We start from the raw sequence: 17,504 nt of genomic DNA on the forward strand, positions 1-17,504 counted from the left end.
CACATCATATTATTATATCTGACATTTGCTTTTTTCTTTTAATAATAAAGTGAAATCATTTACCAGATGAAGATGAATAATGATTTCACTTTTTCTTCTGCCTCAAGGAGAGAGAGAGGAAGTGAGAGGAATGCACGGTAAAAACTAAGAAGTGAAAAATGAGAATGATTAATGATGGAATAAAGTGAGCCTGAAAAATGACAGAGGCCAAACTGTCCAAGTTTCAATTTTGACTCTACTTCTTCTAATTATATGAATTTATTCCAAAAATAATTTACTTAAATGTAAAAAATATTGTATAGAAATGCTTTAAATTTTAATAATCAATGTTACGTTCAAGTCTATACGAAATCATAAAAAATGTAGACGTGACGATTTATTATTCACGTTTTAATAAATACGAAAAAACGTTAACATAATTTACTACATATTTGGGCAAATACATTTTAATGGGCCGCTGCTTCATTAGAATAAGTTTTATTATTTATATAGTGGGATTGAGTGTTTTCTTAATTTAAAAATAATTTCGTTCAATTATTTCTTAGAATAAATTCATACAGGTGAAAAAAAGTAGAGTAAAGAATGAGATTTGGCTAGCTTGATGTCTCTCATCTCTTGTGCTCACTTTAAGGAGTATTATGATAAAATGAAACTATGATTTGGAGAATAATTTTTGAGAGAAAATTTATTTTTGAGAATAGATTCTGTAAAAAAGTGATTCTGATAAAGTTAACATGTTTGGATAGTTGTTATCAGAATGACTTTATATATGTACAAATTATTAAAAAGAATATAAATTAAGATGATAATTACATAAAAGATAGATTTTATAATATATTTTTATTTGAAGTAATAAAATTTGTTAATAATATTTTTTTTTTACCATACCACCTCTGGTCCTTAATATAAGACTTTGTTTAATTTTTATTTTAGTCCTAAATATAAGACCACACTCCATTTTGTCTCTCATATTTATGAAATTTTTTCCAAGATAGTCTTTCTAATAATTGTAGTTTTAGCCAACACACTTGATTAGCAAGAATATTTTAGAAAAGACAATACTTATTTATTACAAATAACTAACTTAACTTATATTCTTAATCTTCTCAAATTAGTCAACTAGCTCTTATAATTAGGACCGGATGTAGTAATATATAAAAAATGTAATTAGTAAATAATTAATACGTGTATATGTATTTATCAAATATAAGATTAATATGTTTTAGAAAAATAATTTTTTTTTGCCAATAGGAAGATATTATTTTGCCTTAAAGATTTTAAACGTAAAATTCCATAACATTTTTTCACAACCAGTTTTTTTAACAACGTACTACTTCTAATATTTAATATAGTCTTAAATATAAAATCCCAATCTATTTTGTTTCTTATATTTATCCATTTTTTAAAGTAGTTTTTGTAGTGGTTATGCACGTTAAATATTTCATTAAATAGTACTCCCTCCGTTCCTTATTATAAGAGACAAATAACTGAAATACGTTGATCAAAAAAACAGTTAAAATTAGTTAAGAACAATTAATGTGTAAAAAGTATAATTTGTTTTCTAAAAATGCCCTCATTAATAAAGAAAGAGAGGAGAGAGAATAATTAAAATATTAAAAGAAAGAGAAGTGAGAGGGAGAGAGAGTGTGAGTTGGAGATAATAAATATGGGTAAAATAGAAAATCAACACAAAAAAGTAGAGACAACTTTTAAGTGTCTCTTATATATAGGAACATACCATAAGCATCAAATGTCTCTTATAATAAGGAACGGAGGGAGTATTTCTAACTACTACACATAATTAGAAAGAGTATTTTAGGGAAGACAACACCTATTTATTACAAATAACTAACTTAACTAATTTTCTTAATCTACTCAAATTAGTAAATTAACTCTTATATTAAAGATTAAAAATAGTGTTACAACATAAAAAAGGGACTGTGTTTTCAAAAAGTTTTTTTTTTTGCTTTTCATAAAACCATGGTTTGGGTGGGTCAAACCATAGTTTTGGAACCAAACTGTGATTTCATGAAAATATGGAGTGTTTGGCAATTTTTTGAGTCAAATCATGGTTTGGGTTTCAAAAGTGATTTTGACAAGTTTGCCAAACATCCTCTTATTTTATTACCATTAATCTTATTCTTATTTTCACTTTTTATTGTTTGGAGGATGTGAAGGGGCTTGTGGGTTTGACAGCAGGTGGGTAGAGCCAGTAATATGAGTTGAGCTTGTAGGCCCACCCTGTCAGCCCATAAAAAATGGCGAGTTCGGATTGACAAAATGCCAACCAGTCAAGGTGGAGGCTACTCCAGCCCACATCATTTTCAACCTGCTCTGTCGTGGGCTAGCCCGCTTTTCTTTCTTTCTTTTTTTAAAATTTTTTTATACATTTTTTAATATATTACACAACATAGTTGTAGGATTCTGATCGTCAAATTCCACATTAACATCTCCTCATTCATGTAATTGCATATGTAATATACATATAAAAGATTTACTTAATTAATTTAGACAAAAAAAATAGTCAAATTAATTATTTAGAAAACATATGTGTTAGATTTTCTAAAATATCTTCTCAAATTATAAATTAATCCTCATATTATTTTATTATAACCTACTATTCAAGTTTAAAATTCCAAGTTCAATTTTAACATTTCAAACTAAATTAAACTTATACAAATAATAATACTTTTTTAAAATTGGCGGCTTTTGCCCGCCAAGATACAGGCTACTTCAGCCAGCACCATTTTCGGATGCGGGCTAACCCGTGTCCGCACCGCTAGCCTGCATTATTAGCTCTAACTTGTAGGAAAAAGGGACATGTGGCAAAATATAATTAGCCCAACTGACATAATGGATGTAAAGCACTGTACCTAGGTTTTGCCCGCATGTTAAATTAGCGCCACACATTTCTTCCATAAACCAGAGGGCGTATTCTCGATAGAACCGCCGCTGTACTGCTCAGTTTCTCGTTGGAGTTGCAAGAAAAACAAAACCATGGGGAGAAAATTCTTCGTCGGTGGGAACTGGAAATGCGTATGTTTATCATGCCAATGCCTTTTTTAACCTTCATCTGCACTTTCCCTCTACGTTTAGTTCAATATCGATCATATTTGAGAGTGCTTCCTTTGTAGTCTTCTGATTATCATTTTGCCTTTTGAGGATGAGGCATTGACACAAGTTTGTCCCTTCCGTCTATGCATTTTTTTAATATTACTATCAGATCGCTTCTCCCATGGTGAACTGCGGTTCATTACTGTTTCGGAATCCATTAATGATCTGCGATCTGGGATTTTTTTTATATCTGGATTCGGGATACTATTTCCTTCCTCGAACACCATCGGGATCGAAGATCCTTCCCTCCTAGATTTGCACGAACAAATTAAGCATTTCAGTGTTCAATGTTCTTTAAAGAATTAGTAATTGATTGCTTAAATCGACTTTGTTGCAGAACGGGACCAACGAAGAGGTGAAGAAGATTGTTACTACTTTGAATGAAGCTCAAGTTCCTGGAGAAGATGTTGTGGGTGAGTCGTAGTGAGCTTCTTCGGGCTTCTTTATTCTTGTTTGGCATGTAGTCTGGATCTTAGATTATTCTGGGGATGCTAAACACAAAATTATCGTGCTTAACCGGAGAGTAGTATGTTCTGCATTTCACTTGTCCAGAGATGGAGCACTTCACTTCAATTTCTGCTTGCCCTTCAACATCTTCTCCCCTGTTTTCATTAATCACTAGCCTCGGAACAAAAAGCACCCCAAAATTTTTAACCGAAAAAACACAGTTGTCCCCAGCCACTGAAAAGAGGGCAAATTGCTCAGTTATCTCTATTTGCAATGCTTTCTTTATTGCTCAAATGAGTTCATCCTATTAATATTATTATATTTATATATAATTTTTTTGACCAAGTATTATAAATGCAATTGATTGTTACTACTTAATAAGCATGTTTTCTTTTTATTATTTTTACAGAAGTTGTTGTTAGCCCTCCCTTCGTATTCCTATCTCTTGTGAAAAGTTTGTTGCGGCCGGACTTCCATGTCGCAGCACAAAATTGCTGGGTTCGCAAAGGTGGTGCTTTTACTGGAGAGGTCAGGTATGCGATAGTTTTGTTCGTTAATTCATTAAGATATTTCCCGGATCAGTAATAGTCTGTAGCTTTTAGTTTTATCCTCTTTTTACTCCATGTCTTTGCACTGTCTAGATGCTCTGACCAGACCATTAATCAACCTGTGTCGTGTTATTTCTTTCCTTTTCTTAATGTTTTGGCCATGATGAAATGTCATTTTGATTTCTGTTATATTTGCAGCGCTGAAATGCTTGTTAATTTGGGTGTCCCTTGGGTCATTCTTGGTCACTCGGAACGGAGACAGCTTTTTAACGAAGCAAATGAGGTACAAAGTGCTATTTGTTTATGGTCTGTCATAAATATTTTTCTTCATGTTACAATTTGTTGTGTCTTGCGCTAATCTACTTCTCAGACCAACTTGTATTAGCAACCAGATTTAACATTTGCTAATTATATGTTGCTTTCTACGTCTGCGTTGTCCATCACAGTTTGTGGCCGATAAAGTTGCTTATGCGCTTTCTCAAGGTTTGAAAGTTATTGCTTGCGTTGGGGAGACTCTTGAGCAACGTGAGGCAGGTTCAACAATGGCTGTTGTAGCTGAGCAAACAAAAGCGATTGCAGGTACCTTTTCCTCCTCACCCTCCTTACACAAGGATTTAACATCCTAAATATTACTTAGCTATTTGTTGTGGGTGAACGTTTTGCTGTTCTGGTTGCATTAGGAGTGTGGGTCATCACTTCATTTGTTGTTAGTCCTCTGTCAATCAAAGCGTTGACTACGGACCTTAATTGTGTTTGCAGCTAAAGTATCAAACTGGGATAACGTTGTTTTGGCCTACGAGCCAGTATGGGCCATTGGGACAGGAAAGGTTGCAACTCCTGCTCAAGCTCAGGAGGTAAGTGTGTCTAAATAACATTACTCTTAGCACAGCTGCACAAGGTCTCCTGGTGAAGGAGAATGAACCCTTTTGGGTCAAGGCTGTTTTGCCTGATTTGGTTTATTGGACGTTTGTTTGTACCAGGTCCATGCCGAATTAAGGAAATGGATTCACAGCAACGTCAGTGCTGAAGTCGCTTCATCTGTCAGAATTATCTATGGAGGTATTCCTTATTGCAATTTACCCCCTGCCTTTGTCAGATGTACATGCGCAGGCATGCTTTATTTATGAGTTTTAATTTAAGGCTTTAGAGGAAGCTAAAGAAGAAAATTACCAGATCATACTTTTTTTGAGAAAGAAAAAACTAAAGTTGAGGTTTTAATTGTTATGCTTTTTCACTTTATCTGCATATCATGGCGTTTTCCCCTCGTGTAATAAATTTCGTATTCAACTGCCACATATTAACCGCAGGTTCTGTTAATGGAGCAAACTGCAAAGAACTGGCTGGGCAGCCAGATGTTGATGGTTTTTTGGTCGGCGGTGCTTCATTGAAGGTGATTATTTTCTTTCCATTTGGTCCATTAATTTCATGAAATGTCGAATTATAACACAGTGAAATGAATGGAAGAAAGTAAAACTAAGATAAAACTAGCATGCATGAAACAAAATAAAGTTTGAATGATGGAAGTACAATTAAGGGGTGAAATCGAAACAGGATAAAGTTAGAAGTGGGGCTACATTCAATGTTCTTGCGTGGTTCGTGATTTGCATGTTCTCTGTAACTGATTTTTATCTTAATACTTGGTGTATGCAGCCGGAGTTCGTTGACATTATCAAGTCTGCCACTGTGAAGAATTGAATTTCGTAGGTGGGAAATGATATGGTGCTGGGCTTGGAACTTGGCTAGGGTGAACACAGCACCCAAATAATTGCGATTTGCTTTCGCCACCATCCTTAAGCCATCAGATAGGCTTTGTTTAATGTCTTGTGTTTCGTCGTGCAAAAACTGTGTAGGGTAATTATTTGCCCCAACTTGTTATGATGTCCATTGTCATGGGATACTTAAGCATATCGGTTTACTGGTATTCTGCCTAATAATTTTATCTTGAGTGTATGACAGTACTGGGATAAGAATTCCTAGTAGTTTTTCATGAAGGGTTTTGATCGGATCACTTATATGCGCGCATTTTTTTTTCCTTTGGCCAGCCCCCCCCCTTTTTTTTTTTTCGGTTTTTTGGGGGTGGGGGTTGTGTTGAAGAAAGCAGGAATGGGAAATGAGACCGCCCTGATTGATGACGGATATAATATTGTCGGTGTTATGGAGGCTGTCTTGGGCACCTAATCAATGCCATGAACCACGTAAGCTTGATCACTTATGGAGTCACTCGTAGGTAGTGATTAACTAATTATAAGTCGGCAAAGGTGGCCCAAGGACGTGCGTCAATTCTGTAATGCGACAATTGTGCGCAGAAGGATAAGTATTAAACATGTAGTCTGACAAAATCCGCTGAAGTGTTTAAATGTAAAATAGGAAAATATTACTATATTTGGAGTGGCGGAGGATAAGTGAGAATTAAGGGAAGGAGGCTTGGCGACATGTTGAAACTCAGAGAAATGAGGTTGAGGGGTGTCGCCACGCGGCGCGTGACACTTTGCTCATGTTCTTGTCCGTCTTTAAATAAATGGTCCTCCTCAATTTATTTCACGTTCTAATCAGCCGCTTCCGTCCCATCCAAGTCCGACTGGCCTCCTCTCTCACTCCTTCCCAGTCTTTTTGTATATGGATTGGATGCATTTGCACGTAGAGGTAAACTTGTACGCTGATGACTCCCTCTCTCTCTCTACATAACTTGTTTTTGAATACTCCATTCTATTCAAAATATTCAAAATATAAGATAAATTTTGTCAGAGGAGTTTAATTTTTTTATAAAATAATATTCATTTTTGTCTAGCTATTTAATGACTTTTTCCAATTTTATTTATAACATACATTTTCTTTCCTTTTTAATTTATTTGTTGCATTATTTACTTATTCTCTTTATTAATAAATTTATATTTTTAAAAAAATACATGTCTTGTGTACTTATTATTGTAAACTTATTTTAACTAATTTTTAGATAAATGTAAATGGATAAAGTTTATTTTATATTTTGAATCGGAAGGGGATCAAGCTATTGTCGATGAAAAATTACAGACAAGATAAAAAAAAAAAAGATTGTATAATTTCTTATTTCTTTGACATTAAGGATAGAACTTGGAATGGATGGCGATGGATAAACTCATTTTCATGATGCGGAGCTTGTGAATATTATTAATCCCACAATTCACGGATTGTATATCTGGAAAGTACAGATGGGGGAAACGGGATCATAATGATCGCACCCGTGAAGGGCGAAAAAATATAAAAGGCAAAGTTGCCAAAAAAGAGAAATGCTGAAACGTGAGAGGCACAGGCGGGGGCGTTCCTGTGTGCCCTGTACCCTGAATGTTAACGCAAGTATAAAACAAGTGGCGCCTGCCTGCCAAAGTGCATTCCGGTTTGATCACCCCACGTACACTGAACTCCTCGTCTTAAAATTAGGAAACAAAAAACTGAGCCAAATATTAAACCAATTGTGATAGTAATTTAAAAGTCGGTAGATCAGAATTAGATCCAATCAGATCAAAACGGTTATATTAAAATAATATAATTTAATTAAAAATAACAAAATATAACAATAATAATCACTAATAACAAAATACAATAAAATATAACAATATTTCCATTGTAACAATAACAAAGTATAATAATATTGAGAATTTTAATCTTTATGGTTTCTTAATAACTAAAATTAATAATCATCGTTAAAATTTATTTAAATCCATAATGACTACTATATTAGGAGCGGAATGAGGAAAAAATATGATCAATGACAATATAATTATCCGAACCAGTTTTTACTGGTTTCACCAGTTCACCCTTGGTTTGACCGATTTGCCACCGGTTTGATTTGTCGTTGCTTCAGTACTTAAACTAAATCGGATCACTGGCCGGTTCATTAGTTTTCCAGTTGAACCGGCCGGTTTGATCTGGTTTTTTGTTCATTGCTTAAAATATATCATGCTCTCCCACACCCTCCCAACATTGCTTTAATTTCTTTATTTATCTTACTATTTTTATAAAAATCAGTTAACTAATTTGAGTAAATTAGAGAAATTAGTTAATTATAATAAAGAGATATTGTCTTTCCTAAAATATTTTTATTGATTATGTGTATCAGTTAAAACTGTCATTTAAAGAAATCTTTAACATATGCAACTACTACAAAAACTACGTTAAAAAAATAGATAAATATAAAAGACAAAATAAATTGAAGTCCTATATTTGTGACCAAAAATAGATTAAAGTCCTATATTTATGATCAAATTAAAAGCCAAACTAATTTTTATATTAAACACTAGAAGTAGTGTTTCTCATGAGATGAAAGCCTGCTAAATCAGGAGCTAGGCTTAAGCATCTATCATCGAATTCATGGGATGTTAAGAGGATTGCGATTGCATTAATTGGCCCCAGGAAAGCAACCTGAGAATGCGCGTCATTACCAATTACCCACATGGGGCTTCATAATAACTATGTCTTACTTATAAGACCTTGTTACAATTAACGAGGTATTATATAAATATTAATATTAATGCTGGCCAAACATGCAAACCGCGAGTACTAGTCTTTTCATAATATGGAACCCACTTATTTTCACTAATTCCATAAATAAATCTGCTACATTTGTTAGACATGCAAGATAATGATAGTTAACCAGCGCATAGCCACATTTACGTGCCTTGCTTTGACCGGGGGAATTGACTGTTTTGTAAAACCACGAATGAGGGAGCATGGGATTGTAATTATACGTACATTACACATTAATATTTGGTAATGATAAATTTCTAGAATAATTTTAATATTATAAATATATGCTAAGGAATGTGCATGAACAGTTTTTTGAAAACAAAATGAATTGAATGGCACCGTTGTATTAATAGCGCAGAATTCAGATGCCATGAATACAGGGAAGGGGCGGTGTCCAGCTTGAAGCGGGACCATCTAAACAAGGACGGGTCCATCTCCACCATGAATGCGTCCCTTCACTAACTTTCTTTTTTTGAGCTTTAACCTAATCAGTCAACTTGCCCTCCCTTTTCTATACTCTCTCTCCCTAAGCCTTCTCTCTCCTTCTTTGGCTTCTTCTTCCCTGATAAAGGCTCGTCTCTTCAATTCTTTGCCATTTTCTTCTCTGTCTTCAACCCCTGATCTTTCTTCTCGCCTCCGGAACATGTGCTTTGCTTTTTGTAATATATAGGCAACAAGGGGAAGGCATTAAATCTCGTTTCCGGGATGGGTGTTTGTTTGAGCGCCCAAATTAAAGCAGAGAGCCCATGCAACACAGGTATTCCAAATATGCAGTTCAGTTTTGATGCATGTCCATGTATGTTGTTGGTTCGCTGTTTTCCGGCCTGTAACTTTTTCGAAAATTTATACTCATCTAAATCCGTAGTGTACGTCATTCAATCTGAGCCTTTTCTTTTCCTTCTGAGAACGGATTCTTTCTGCAAATTCTTCTCTTCTCTGCTACAGCTTTTTAAGCTTCCTCCCTAGAACCTTTTGCTTCTCTTCCATCTTTTGAATGCGTTATATCTGCAAATCCACCTCTGCTCTGCCGCTTCCCTCTCGACGAGGGATGAAATCCGGTGATTCTGCTAATTAGCCTGTCCCTAAATACTGAAGATTTTTTGTTGCTCAATCAGTGATTTTTATCCAGCGATAATCCTTTAAGGCTTTCGTCTCTGTTCTCCGCAAATGAACCAATGTGTTTCGTAACCTTATATGAGCTTCAAGATCCAAGTCAAAACCTAGTGATATATAATCTTTATTGGCAGGGTTAAATTCGAAATATGTGAGCGGTGACGGAAAGGGTGCTAGCAGCGCAGGCAGCAATATGTCAGCAGTGTCGGTTCCTCAGACTCCAAGGAGTGAGGGAGAGATCTTGCAGTTATCCAATTTAAAGAGTTTCACTTTAGCAGAGTTGAAGACGGCCACCAGAAATTTCCGACCAGATAGTGTGTTAGGAGAAGGTGGCTTTGGATCAGTGTACAAAGGGTGGATCGATGAGCACACTCTGATCCCTGCCAAACCCGGGACTGGCATGGTTATTGCTGTCAAGAGACTTAATCAAGATGGTTTACAAGGTCACAAGGAGTGGTTGGTGAGTTCCAATATTTGTCTGCTTTTGCTTTTTAGTAGAGGAAAAAAAAAACAGAAAGTGCAAGAACTAGCAATAATTATAATAATGGTTCCAAAAACTACGAAGCCTGTCACACCAGTAAACGAGTTCCTTTGTTTTTCTTGTTTGTATTGCAGGCGGAAGTGAATTACCTTGGACAGCTTTCTCATCCTCATCTCGTGAAATTAATTGGTTATTGCCTGGAAGATGAACATCGTCTTTTGGTCTATGAATTCATGCCTCGAGGCAGCCTGGAGAACCATTTGTTCAGAAGTAAGGTCTCGGCGTCCCATATTTTGCAATGCGTGAATTCAAAGAGTTGTGTTCTGACCTCAACGGTATATCTTGCGGCAATTTGTAACAGGAGGTTCATATTTCCAGCCTCTCTCCTGGAGCCTCCGGATGAAGGTTGCTCTTGGTGCTGCCAAAGGCCTCGCGTTTCTTCACAGCAGCAACATAAAAGTGATATACCGGGATTTCAAGACTTCGAATGTCCTACTAGATTCAGTATGTGGCCTTCTACTTCTTCTATTGCTATTCTCAGTTAACAGAATCAATGTTCATTCATTCATTTATTTGAAAGTTAAACCCCGGGTGAATTGATGACAGAAACATAATGCAAAACTCTCTGATTTCGGGCTGGCAAAAGATGGACCAACGGGCGACAGGAGTCACGTCTCCACCAGGGTCATGGGAACCTATGGATATGCAGCTCCTGAATATCTAGCCACAGGTAACAATATGCTTGGATCATGTCCTCCTCATGCATGTCATAATAACCAAAAGGTTCTTTTATAATTTAGGCCACCTCACAGCCAAGAGCGATGTGTATAGTTTTGGAGTTGTGCTGCTGGAAATGTTATCGGGGCGACGAGCTGTTGATAAGAACAGGCCATGTGGTCAGCACAATTTGGTGGAATGGGCTAAGCCATGTCTGGCAAACAAACGAAAGATCTTTCGCATTATGGACTGTCGTCTAGAAGGTCAGTATTCAATCGATGAGGCTCATAAGACAGCAATGCTGGCGCTGCGGTGCCTCTCCGGCGAGCCCAAAATAAGGCCTGACATGGATGAGGTTGTCAAAGCTCTGGAGCAGCTCCAAGTCTCCGCCGATGAAAATGGAACCCGTCACAACCCTCGGCCTCGTGGCCGCAGAAGAAGCGCCGATGACTTTAACGGTCGGAGGGCTTATCCCAGGCCCTCTGCTTCTCCCCTCTACGCTTGACAGCACAATCTTGTTCCTCAGCAAACTGTCATACATGTTTTGGTGACCGTCTATTTAGATTGTACATAATCTTATATTCAGCTGGTAGACATTCTGTTTGAGATCGGCATATGTATCCTGCATCCTATCATGTGTTTGTTAACAGTTAACCATTACAAAAATAGTTGGGAAAGCAGCCAGAATGTAACGCATTTGCTTTTGTATGATCAAGATTGTTTTTTTTTTCTTCGGCCTATAAATGATATTTTGGGAGTTTAATAATAATCTTCAAATCCTTATGAGAGGTTTACAGAGCGAAAGCAAAATTAATATTGTGGGGATTAAATCTGACAACCCAGCCGCAAAAGAGGTTCATCTCATGGGTGCTATAACAGTTAGTTGGTTTAGCACAGTCGTGTATTCTCAATTCTCGTTCCGGAACACGGCCCGTGTCCCCACCAGAACACAGAAGAAGAAGAAAGAACAAAATCCAAAGACACAGGCCATTGGATGGATGTGACTGAAGGTCAATGGTCCAACCTAAGATTGGATCATGATAGTACTAATGGTACAAAATTTCTCCACATGTGTGCTAGCATCTCACGCGGCACTCTTTGCCCCCAGAAAAGAGACACCCCACAAAAACGAAAAGAAGAAAGAAAAACTTGCCAATGAAAATTGAGAGAACTCTTGACCCGTGAGTCTTGACTGGGCACGACTCATCGTGATCAGATGCGGGTGCTAACTTGTTTGGTGCGCGTGGTTGTGTGATGGCAGAAATAAGTAGAAGAGAAACTGACCTCTGAGTATCAATAGAAAATCCATATTAATTTAGTTTTAAAAAAGTCACAATAATCATGGACCATGAATGATACAGCCTACTTTCAATTTTGTGCACATCACGGGATCCACGTCCAATTAAAATTTCAATGATATGATATTAAACCATCCCCTGTAAATGTCAAATCCATTTGGCATGAAGTTAGTAGAGTCAAATTACACAATTAAATACTTCTTTCAATTCTATTTTAAAAGTTCAGTTTAGCCCTAAATATAATATTATAATATCTCTTGTCTTCTATATTTATTCATTAGTCTTTACATGTTAAGAAGTTTTTGTTCTAATGCATATAATTAATAAAAATAATTTTTTTTAAAAATAACACTCATTTATTATAAATAATTAATTCAACTAATTTTTTTAATATTCATAAATTAGTTACCTTATATTAAACATTAAAAGTAGTACTCAATTTAGTGGAGCTGATATGCTCTCCAGATAAAAACATTGCCAGCATGGGTAGACATGTTCACATGTTGTCTCATTTATACAAAAAAGAGGGAACACAAGTGAAAATTTTAGAGAGGCCAAAAATTGAAACCTACGTGTCTGCCTAAAAATGTGTACTCGAGAAAGCCCGATTACCCATAAAAATGAGGCTTGCTTCATGATCTGTACATTAAACTACCAAGAATAAGAAATACAGAATTGGGCAAATGTGTTCATCGAAGCATCTCTGCGTGACATTGTTGATTTCTCATTGACCGGAATTGATGCGACCCCGTAACATTGCCAGGAGCGTAGATGATCGGCTATCATCAAGTTCGTACCAGACCAGGCGCCCAATTTTTCCAATCCAACCTTCTAATGGACTTGTTTCTTAAACTCATCATTTCTCTGAAGTCCACGACCTTCTTCAGATAATTATTCCCTTGTTTAGCCGCCCCAGATTCAGTGTCCTCTTCAGACAACTTCTCTTCTTTTTCTTCTTCACTTACAACAGCTTGAAGAGGGCATTCAAATTGAGAAACTGCGTCGTTAATTATGCCTCCAAGTATTTCGACCACTTCACTCATTTTAGGGCGGTACTTCGGGTGCTTCACAAGACACCTGTTTGCCAGGGCTGCAAGTTTTTGAACTGATTTAATGCAATATTGTCCCTCAAGTCGTGGGTCTACCAGAAGATGGAACTTTCTAGGGTCAGAGACAAAATGTCTCACCCATTCCAAAAGCTTCTGTTCATTTCTCGGTAGGTTTCTCTCAACAGCTCGCCTCCCAGTGATGAGTTCAAAAAGAACCACACCAAAGCTCCAAACATCACTCTTGGCAGTTAACTTACCAGTATGAACATACTCCGGTGCAGCATAACCGATAGTCCCCACAACCTTTGCAAAGAAGAAGGTCCGTTATTCATTCCACATATAGTCTAGCATTATTGTCATGCAGAAGAAAGAAAGGTTTAATCCATCGTTATGATTTCACACAACTAGAAAATTTCATCAATGAAAGGGGTGAAAAAGAGGTACTCTAATATGTTCCAATGAGCTGCCGGAAGGCAAATTATTCCACCATTTACATGCAATTTTGTCAGATTTTGAAAAGGCAATTTTAGAAGCACAATCTTAAGAATTTTCTCCAGAAGATAAACACTTTCTTACAGATGTTGAAACATGGCCAAATCCTTCTGAGGGTCCTTGCCTAGCAAGTCCGAAATCAGAAAGCTTTGCACTTAGGTCCTCATCCAGCAGGACATTGGATGTCTTAAAATCCCGAAAAATAAGCTGCACAAGTCAGAATGGGAATTTCATGTAAGAATGATTTACAAACGAAAGCTGATGCGGCAAGCTACATCCGGGTTAGAAGCCACCCAGAAAACTTGAAAAATACAATCAAGAAGTACAGGAGGACGGTGGTCTAGTCCACACAAACTTTCAAAAAGCAAAGACCACACAGCAAAGTTAAGGAGACAAGTATATAATTTTGATGATTCTGTCGATGGAAAGAAAATAGATCATGTGTCTTTCTGAGACATTTAATGACCGTACACTTATGCATATAAGCTTGAGCATGATATTTGAAGTTGCAATATGGCTACCAAACATGCGAAGTTCAGGAATGCTGTCAACAAAATATTTGGCTCAATAAGAATACTCTCCAAAGCATAAAAACAATCATTACCTGAAAATCCATTTCTTCATGCAGATATGCCAATCCACGGGCGGCATCTTGAGCGATTTTTAATCTAGCTATCCATGTAAGTGCTGATGGAACTCTACCCAAAAGATGATCTTCCAAGCTCTTATTCCGCATGAGCTCATAGACCAGAAGCCGCTGAATTCCCCTTTCATCATCTTCAGCGCAATATCCCACTAACTTCACAAGATTTGGATGCTTAATTACACCCAACAAGTTTACTTCATTGATCCATTCCCTGTGCCCCTGAAGACAAGAAATGCAAGTACATTCAGTATTCTATGAAGATATGGAACTATAAAAACTTAACCTTCTCCACCACAGGTGCATCTTGAGCTTTGTGTTGATAAAACAAATAAATCAGTACTATTTTTTCCAGAAGAAAAATAAATCAGCAATACGTGATTCTCTCTTCATGCGAAGTCAATTCAACCTCCACATAGCTCCGACTCTCTATGGAATTACCCTTCAGAAAATAAACTACAAGCAGCCATGACTGGCAGGTTTTGGCATAAAGAACTGGAAATGGAAATCCATGCAGAGAAAACCCAAATAAAATTACTGGAAAGAAAATTAGATGCGCAGGCTCTGTAGAAGAGAAAGAAAGACGGGGCATGCCTGGGGTCCATTACGGTTCAATTGCTTGATCGCAACATCCATATTGGAAAGACAACCGTCATTTGCATGCTCGTTGGGTACCTTGACAACTCCTTTGTAGACACAACCAAACCCCCCCTCTCCAATCAAGAGGGCTCTGCTGAACCCACGAGTTGCCAATTTGAGCTCAGAGAAGGAAAACACGCGCAGATCATTAGCACGCCTCTGAGACAAGAATTTATGGAACTCAACTGCATCGGAGAAGTCCTTTAATTCAGAATCAAATTCAGACCTCCTCGAGCCCAAGGTAGAAGAAGCAACGCTGAGCGAGCGAGCCCAGGAGAGCTTGGAAACCTTAGAGGTAACCGAGTCATCGTCTTCACGGGGTTCTCCTCCCGCGTTTGAGAAATGGAAGCACTTCATTGCGAAGGGAAGAGAATGGGTCAAGGAATTGAGGGAGGGAGGGAGGAAACCATGGCTAGTATGAGAGAATAAAGAGAGAAGGACGACGGCGAAAAAGAGTGATTATGGATTTGAAAACAAGGCGGCCATTGACGTTACAGAGGAAAGCACAAGCTCCCCTTTTTCCTTTGTTGTGCATTTGAAAAATTATTTGAAGCAGTCGTTGTAACTGTATAAACAAGTCGCTCCAAGAGTTTGAAAAGATGCATATTCCAAGAATGGGTCAAGATGGCGCTCTGAGACGGTCTGGACTTTCTTTATGTACATCAGGCGGCCCCTCGGCCACAATAAATTTTCGTATTTCCCTGAATTTTTTTTCAGTCACAGTATAATCTGATAAATTCATTCCCGTCCGAATGATTGGTATTAGATATTAATATAAGTTCTTGGTAAACAAAAAAAAAAGATATTAATATAAGTTATATAGCGCATTATTATTTCTCAAGGAAAAATATCTACTGCATTATAAATCTTATCAGAAACCGAAAAAGTATTCCTCAAGTCTGCTCCATATCAGTTGCTTGCTGCCCATTATTTTCGGACAGCAATCTGTGGGTCATACCCTGGCAGCTTCAGCCTGCAAAGTCCTTGAGGAATTTAATATTTGACCTCGTGATATCTAATCATTTTATCTTTGCGAACAGACCTGATAAGACCGTAAGAATTTTGGGGAAAAAAAAACTTAAAACTTGAAAGGCGTAGTTTTCGATTTGTACGAAAAGAAATTAAGAAAAGAGAATTGTTAATTACATACTTGGACAAAAATTATATTAGGGCGGGTAACCTTTTCTAGAAAATCCGATCAAGTGTGATCATACTGGCATTCGATACTATCAAAACTCGGCAGTCAAGGGTTTTTTTTTTTTTACTTCGACCAAAAAAAAAAGGAGTGTCAGTTGCGTCTTTGGATATATTATTTATATTTAAAAATATAGTATTTACCCCATAGTAATTTTTATGTTGTTTATTGCGTCGATGGCCAAAAAACTATTGTTTATTACATTTTTAAAGAAAATCATAGAAATGAACACCGAACTAACTATTTTATATGTCCTAGTCTGATTGTTTTATGCGACTTAAGTTTCCACCATCCGAGAAAATTGCGCAAGCTATGCCAGTGTTTATGAAATGAATTTTGAATGCAGCTATAATAATAATAATAATAATAATAATATACCACTGAATACTAGATACTGAGAGCCGGTTAATGAATTATCAAAAAAGTTGAGATGTTGAGGTGGAGCATCCATTATACTGGATCGTGATTGGGCTCCTTGCTCCCAGGGAAACACGCTTTCGTTGAAAGCTATAACCAAGCAACATAATGCGACCATGCATCGTGCCGCACTCTGATCTCGTTAATTATTGTTTCCGAAGCAAACCTCTCAGTATGATAACCAGAGTCATTAGTTGGTCTGGAGCAGGCAGTAGCGGTGATTATCGTAATTTATAGATAAAAACAATAACACGCACGATGTTAATGGATGAACACTTGGCGTCAGAAAATACAACAATGAACAGGTCGGTATTTAAAGGACTGTTAGAGGTTTGGTAGGCGTGTGAGAAGACGGGTATGGTATGGTATGGTATGATTGACCCGGTAGTATACTTGATGATGCGTCCATTCTAAGAATAAACCAGTGAGGTCTAATAAGTGTGTGCTTCTTTCCTCATCAAGCATTCATTTATAGACATATAAAGTAAAACGTTAGGTGGAATTAAATTAAAACAGAATAAAAGGTTTCATGATTGTTTTGAATTTGAAAAAAAAAAAAATAAGAGTAAAATAAGAGAAAATGATTTTAAAAAAAAGTTGAAAATTACTAAATCTCAAATGAATTTGTAAACAACAGCAAACTTTTCTTAACATTTGGTAATTTTCACTTTTTTTTGTTGTTATTTTTTAACAAAAATGATGGATGGGGATGGAATTGGATTAGGTTTAGGAGGTGATAGCTAGTGAATGAGGCGGTTACACCAAATCTGCGTCGTCAGCTCAGATGGCAACGTCCCATTTGTCTTTACAAGCGGATTGCTTACAGTTATATTGTCACGTAGCTTAAA

General features: G+C 36.7%; 3 protein-coding genes across 4 annotated transcripts; 2 read left to right on the forward strand and 1 right to left on the reverse strand.

The window, feature by feature from the left end:
* The first annotated feature begins 2,956 nt into the window (after positions 1 to 2,956).
* Positions 2,957 to 6,117, forward strand: LOC114762227 (triosephosphate isomerase, cytosolic). Its single transcript, XM_028951695.1, has 9 exons — positions 2,957 to 3,036; positions 3,452 to 3,527; positions 3,971 to 4,094; positions 4,308 to 4,392; positions 4,556 to 4,688; positions 4,869 to 4,963; positions 5,090 to 5,168; positions 5,417 to 5,499; positions 5,760 to 6,117. Exons 1-9 carry the CDS (start codon positions 2,998 to 3,000, stop codon positions 5,802 to 5,804), a joined length of 759 nt encoding a protein of 252 aa, XP_028807528.1. The 5' UTR covers positions 2,957 to 2,997; the 3' UTR covers positions 5,805 to 6,117.
* A 3,019-nt stretch (positions 6,118 to 9,136) lies between these two features.
* LOC114762218 (probable serine/threonine-protein kinase PBL10) lies at positions 9,137 to 11,692 on the forward strand. Its single transcript, XM_028951684.1, has 6 exons — positions 9,137 to 9,369; positions 9,860 to 10,185; positions 10,341 to 10,476; positions 10,568 to 10,710; positions 10,813 to 10,936; positions 11,007 to 11,692. The coding sequence occupies exons 1-6, from the start codon at positions 9,318 to 9,320 to the stop codon at positions 11,426 to 11,428; spliced, it is 1,203 nt and encodes a 400-aa protein (XP_028807517.1). The 5' UTR covers positions 9,137 to 9,317; the 3' UTR covers positions 11,429 to 11,692.
* Positions 11,693 to 12,650: 958 nt separating this feature from the next.
* Positions 12,651 to 15,580, reverse strand: LOC114762202 (serine/threonine-protein kinase PCRK1-like). 2 transcript variants are annotated; one of them, XM_028951665.1, is made up of 4 exons: positions 15,000 to 15,580; positions 14,367 to 14,627; positions 13,847 to 13,969; positions 12,651 to 13,573 (listed from the first exon to the last, which is right to left on the reverse strand). In XM_028951665.1, exons 1-4 carry the CDS (start codon positions 15,399 to 15,401, stop codon positions 13,007 to 13,009), a joined length of 1,353 nt encoding a protein of 450 aa, XP_028807498.1. In that variant the 5' UTR covers positions 15,402 to 15,580; the 3' UTR covers positions 12,651 to 13,006. The 2 variants fall into 2 exon arrangements, with proteins under 2 accessions (XP_028807498.1, XP_028807505.1); XM_028951672.1 differs by lacking the exon at positions 13,847 to 13,969.
* Between the last annotated feature and the right edge of the window lie 1,924 nt (positions 15,581 to 17,504).

The sequence above is a fragment of the Neltuma alba genome, unplaced genomic scaffold (assembly GCF_004799145.2).
Source record: "Neltuma alba isolate B1F8T4 unplaced genomic scaffold, ASM479914v2 tig00001723_pilon, whole genome shotgun sequence".
Taxonomy (NCBI): Eukaryota; Viridiplantae; Streptophyta; class Magnoliopsida; order Fabales; family Fabaceae; genus Neltuma; species Neltuma alba.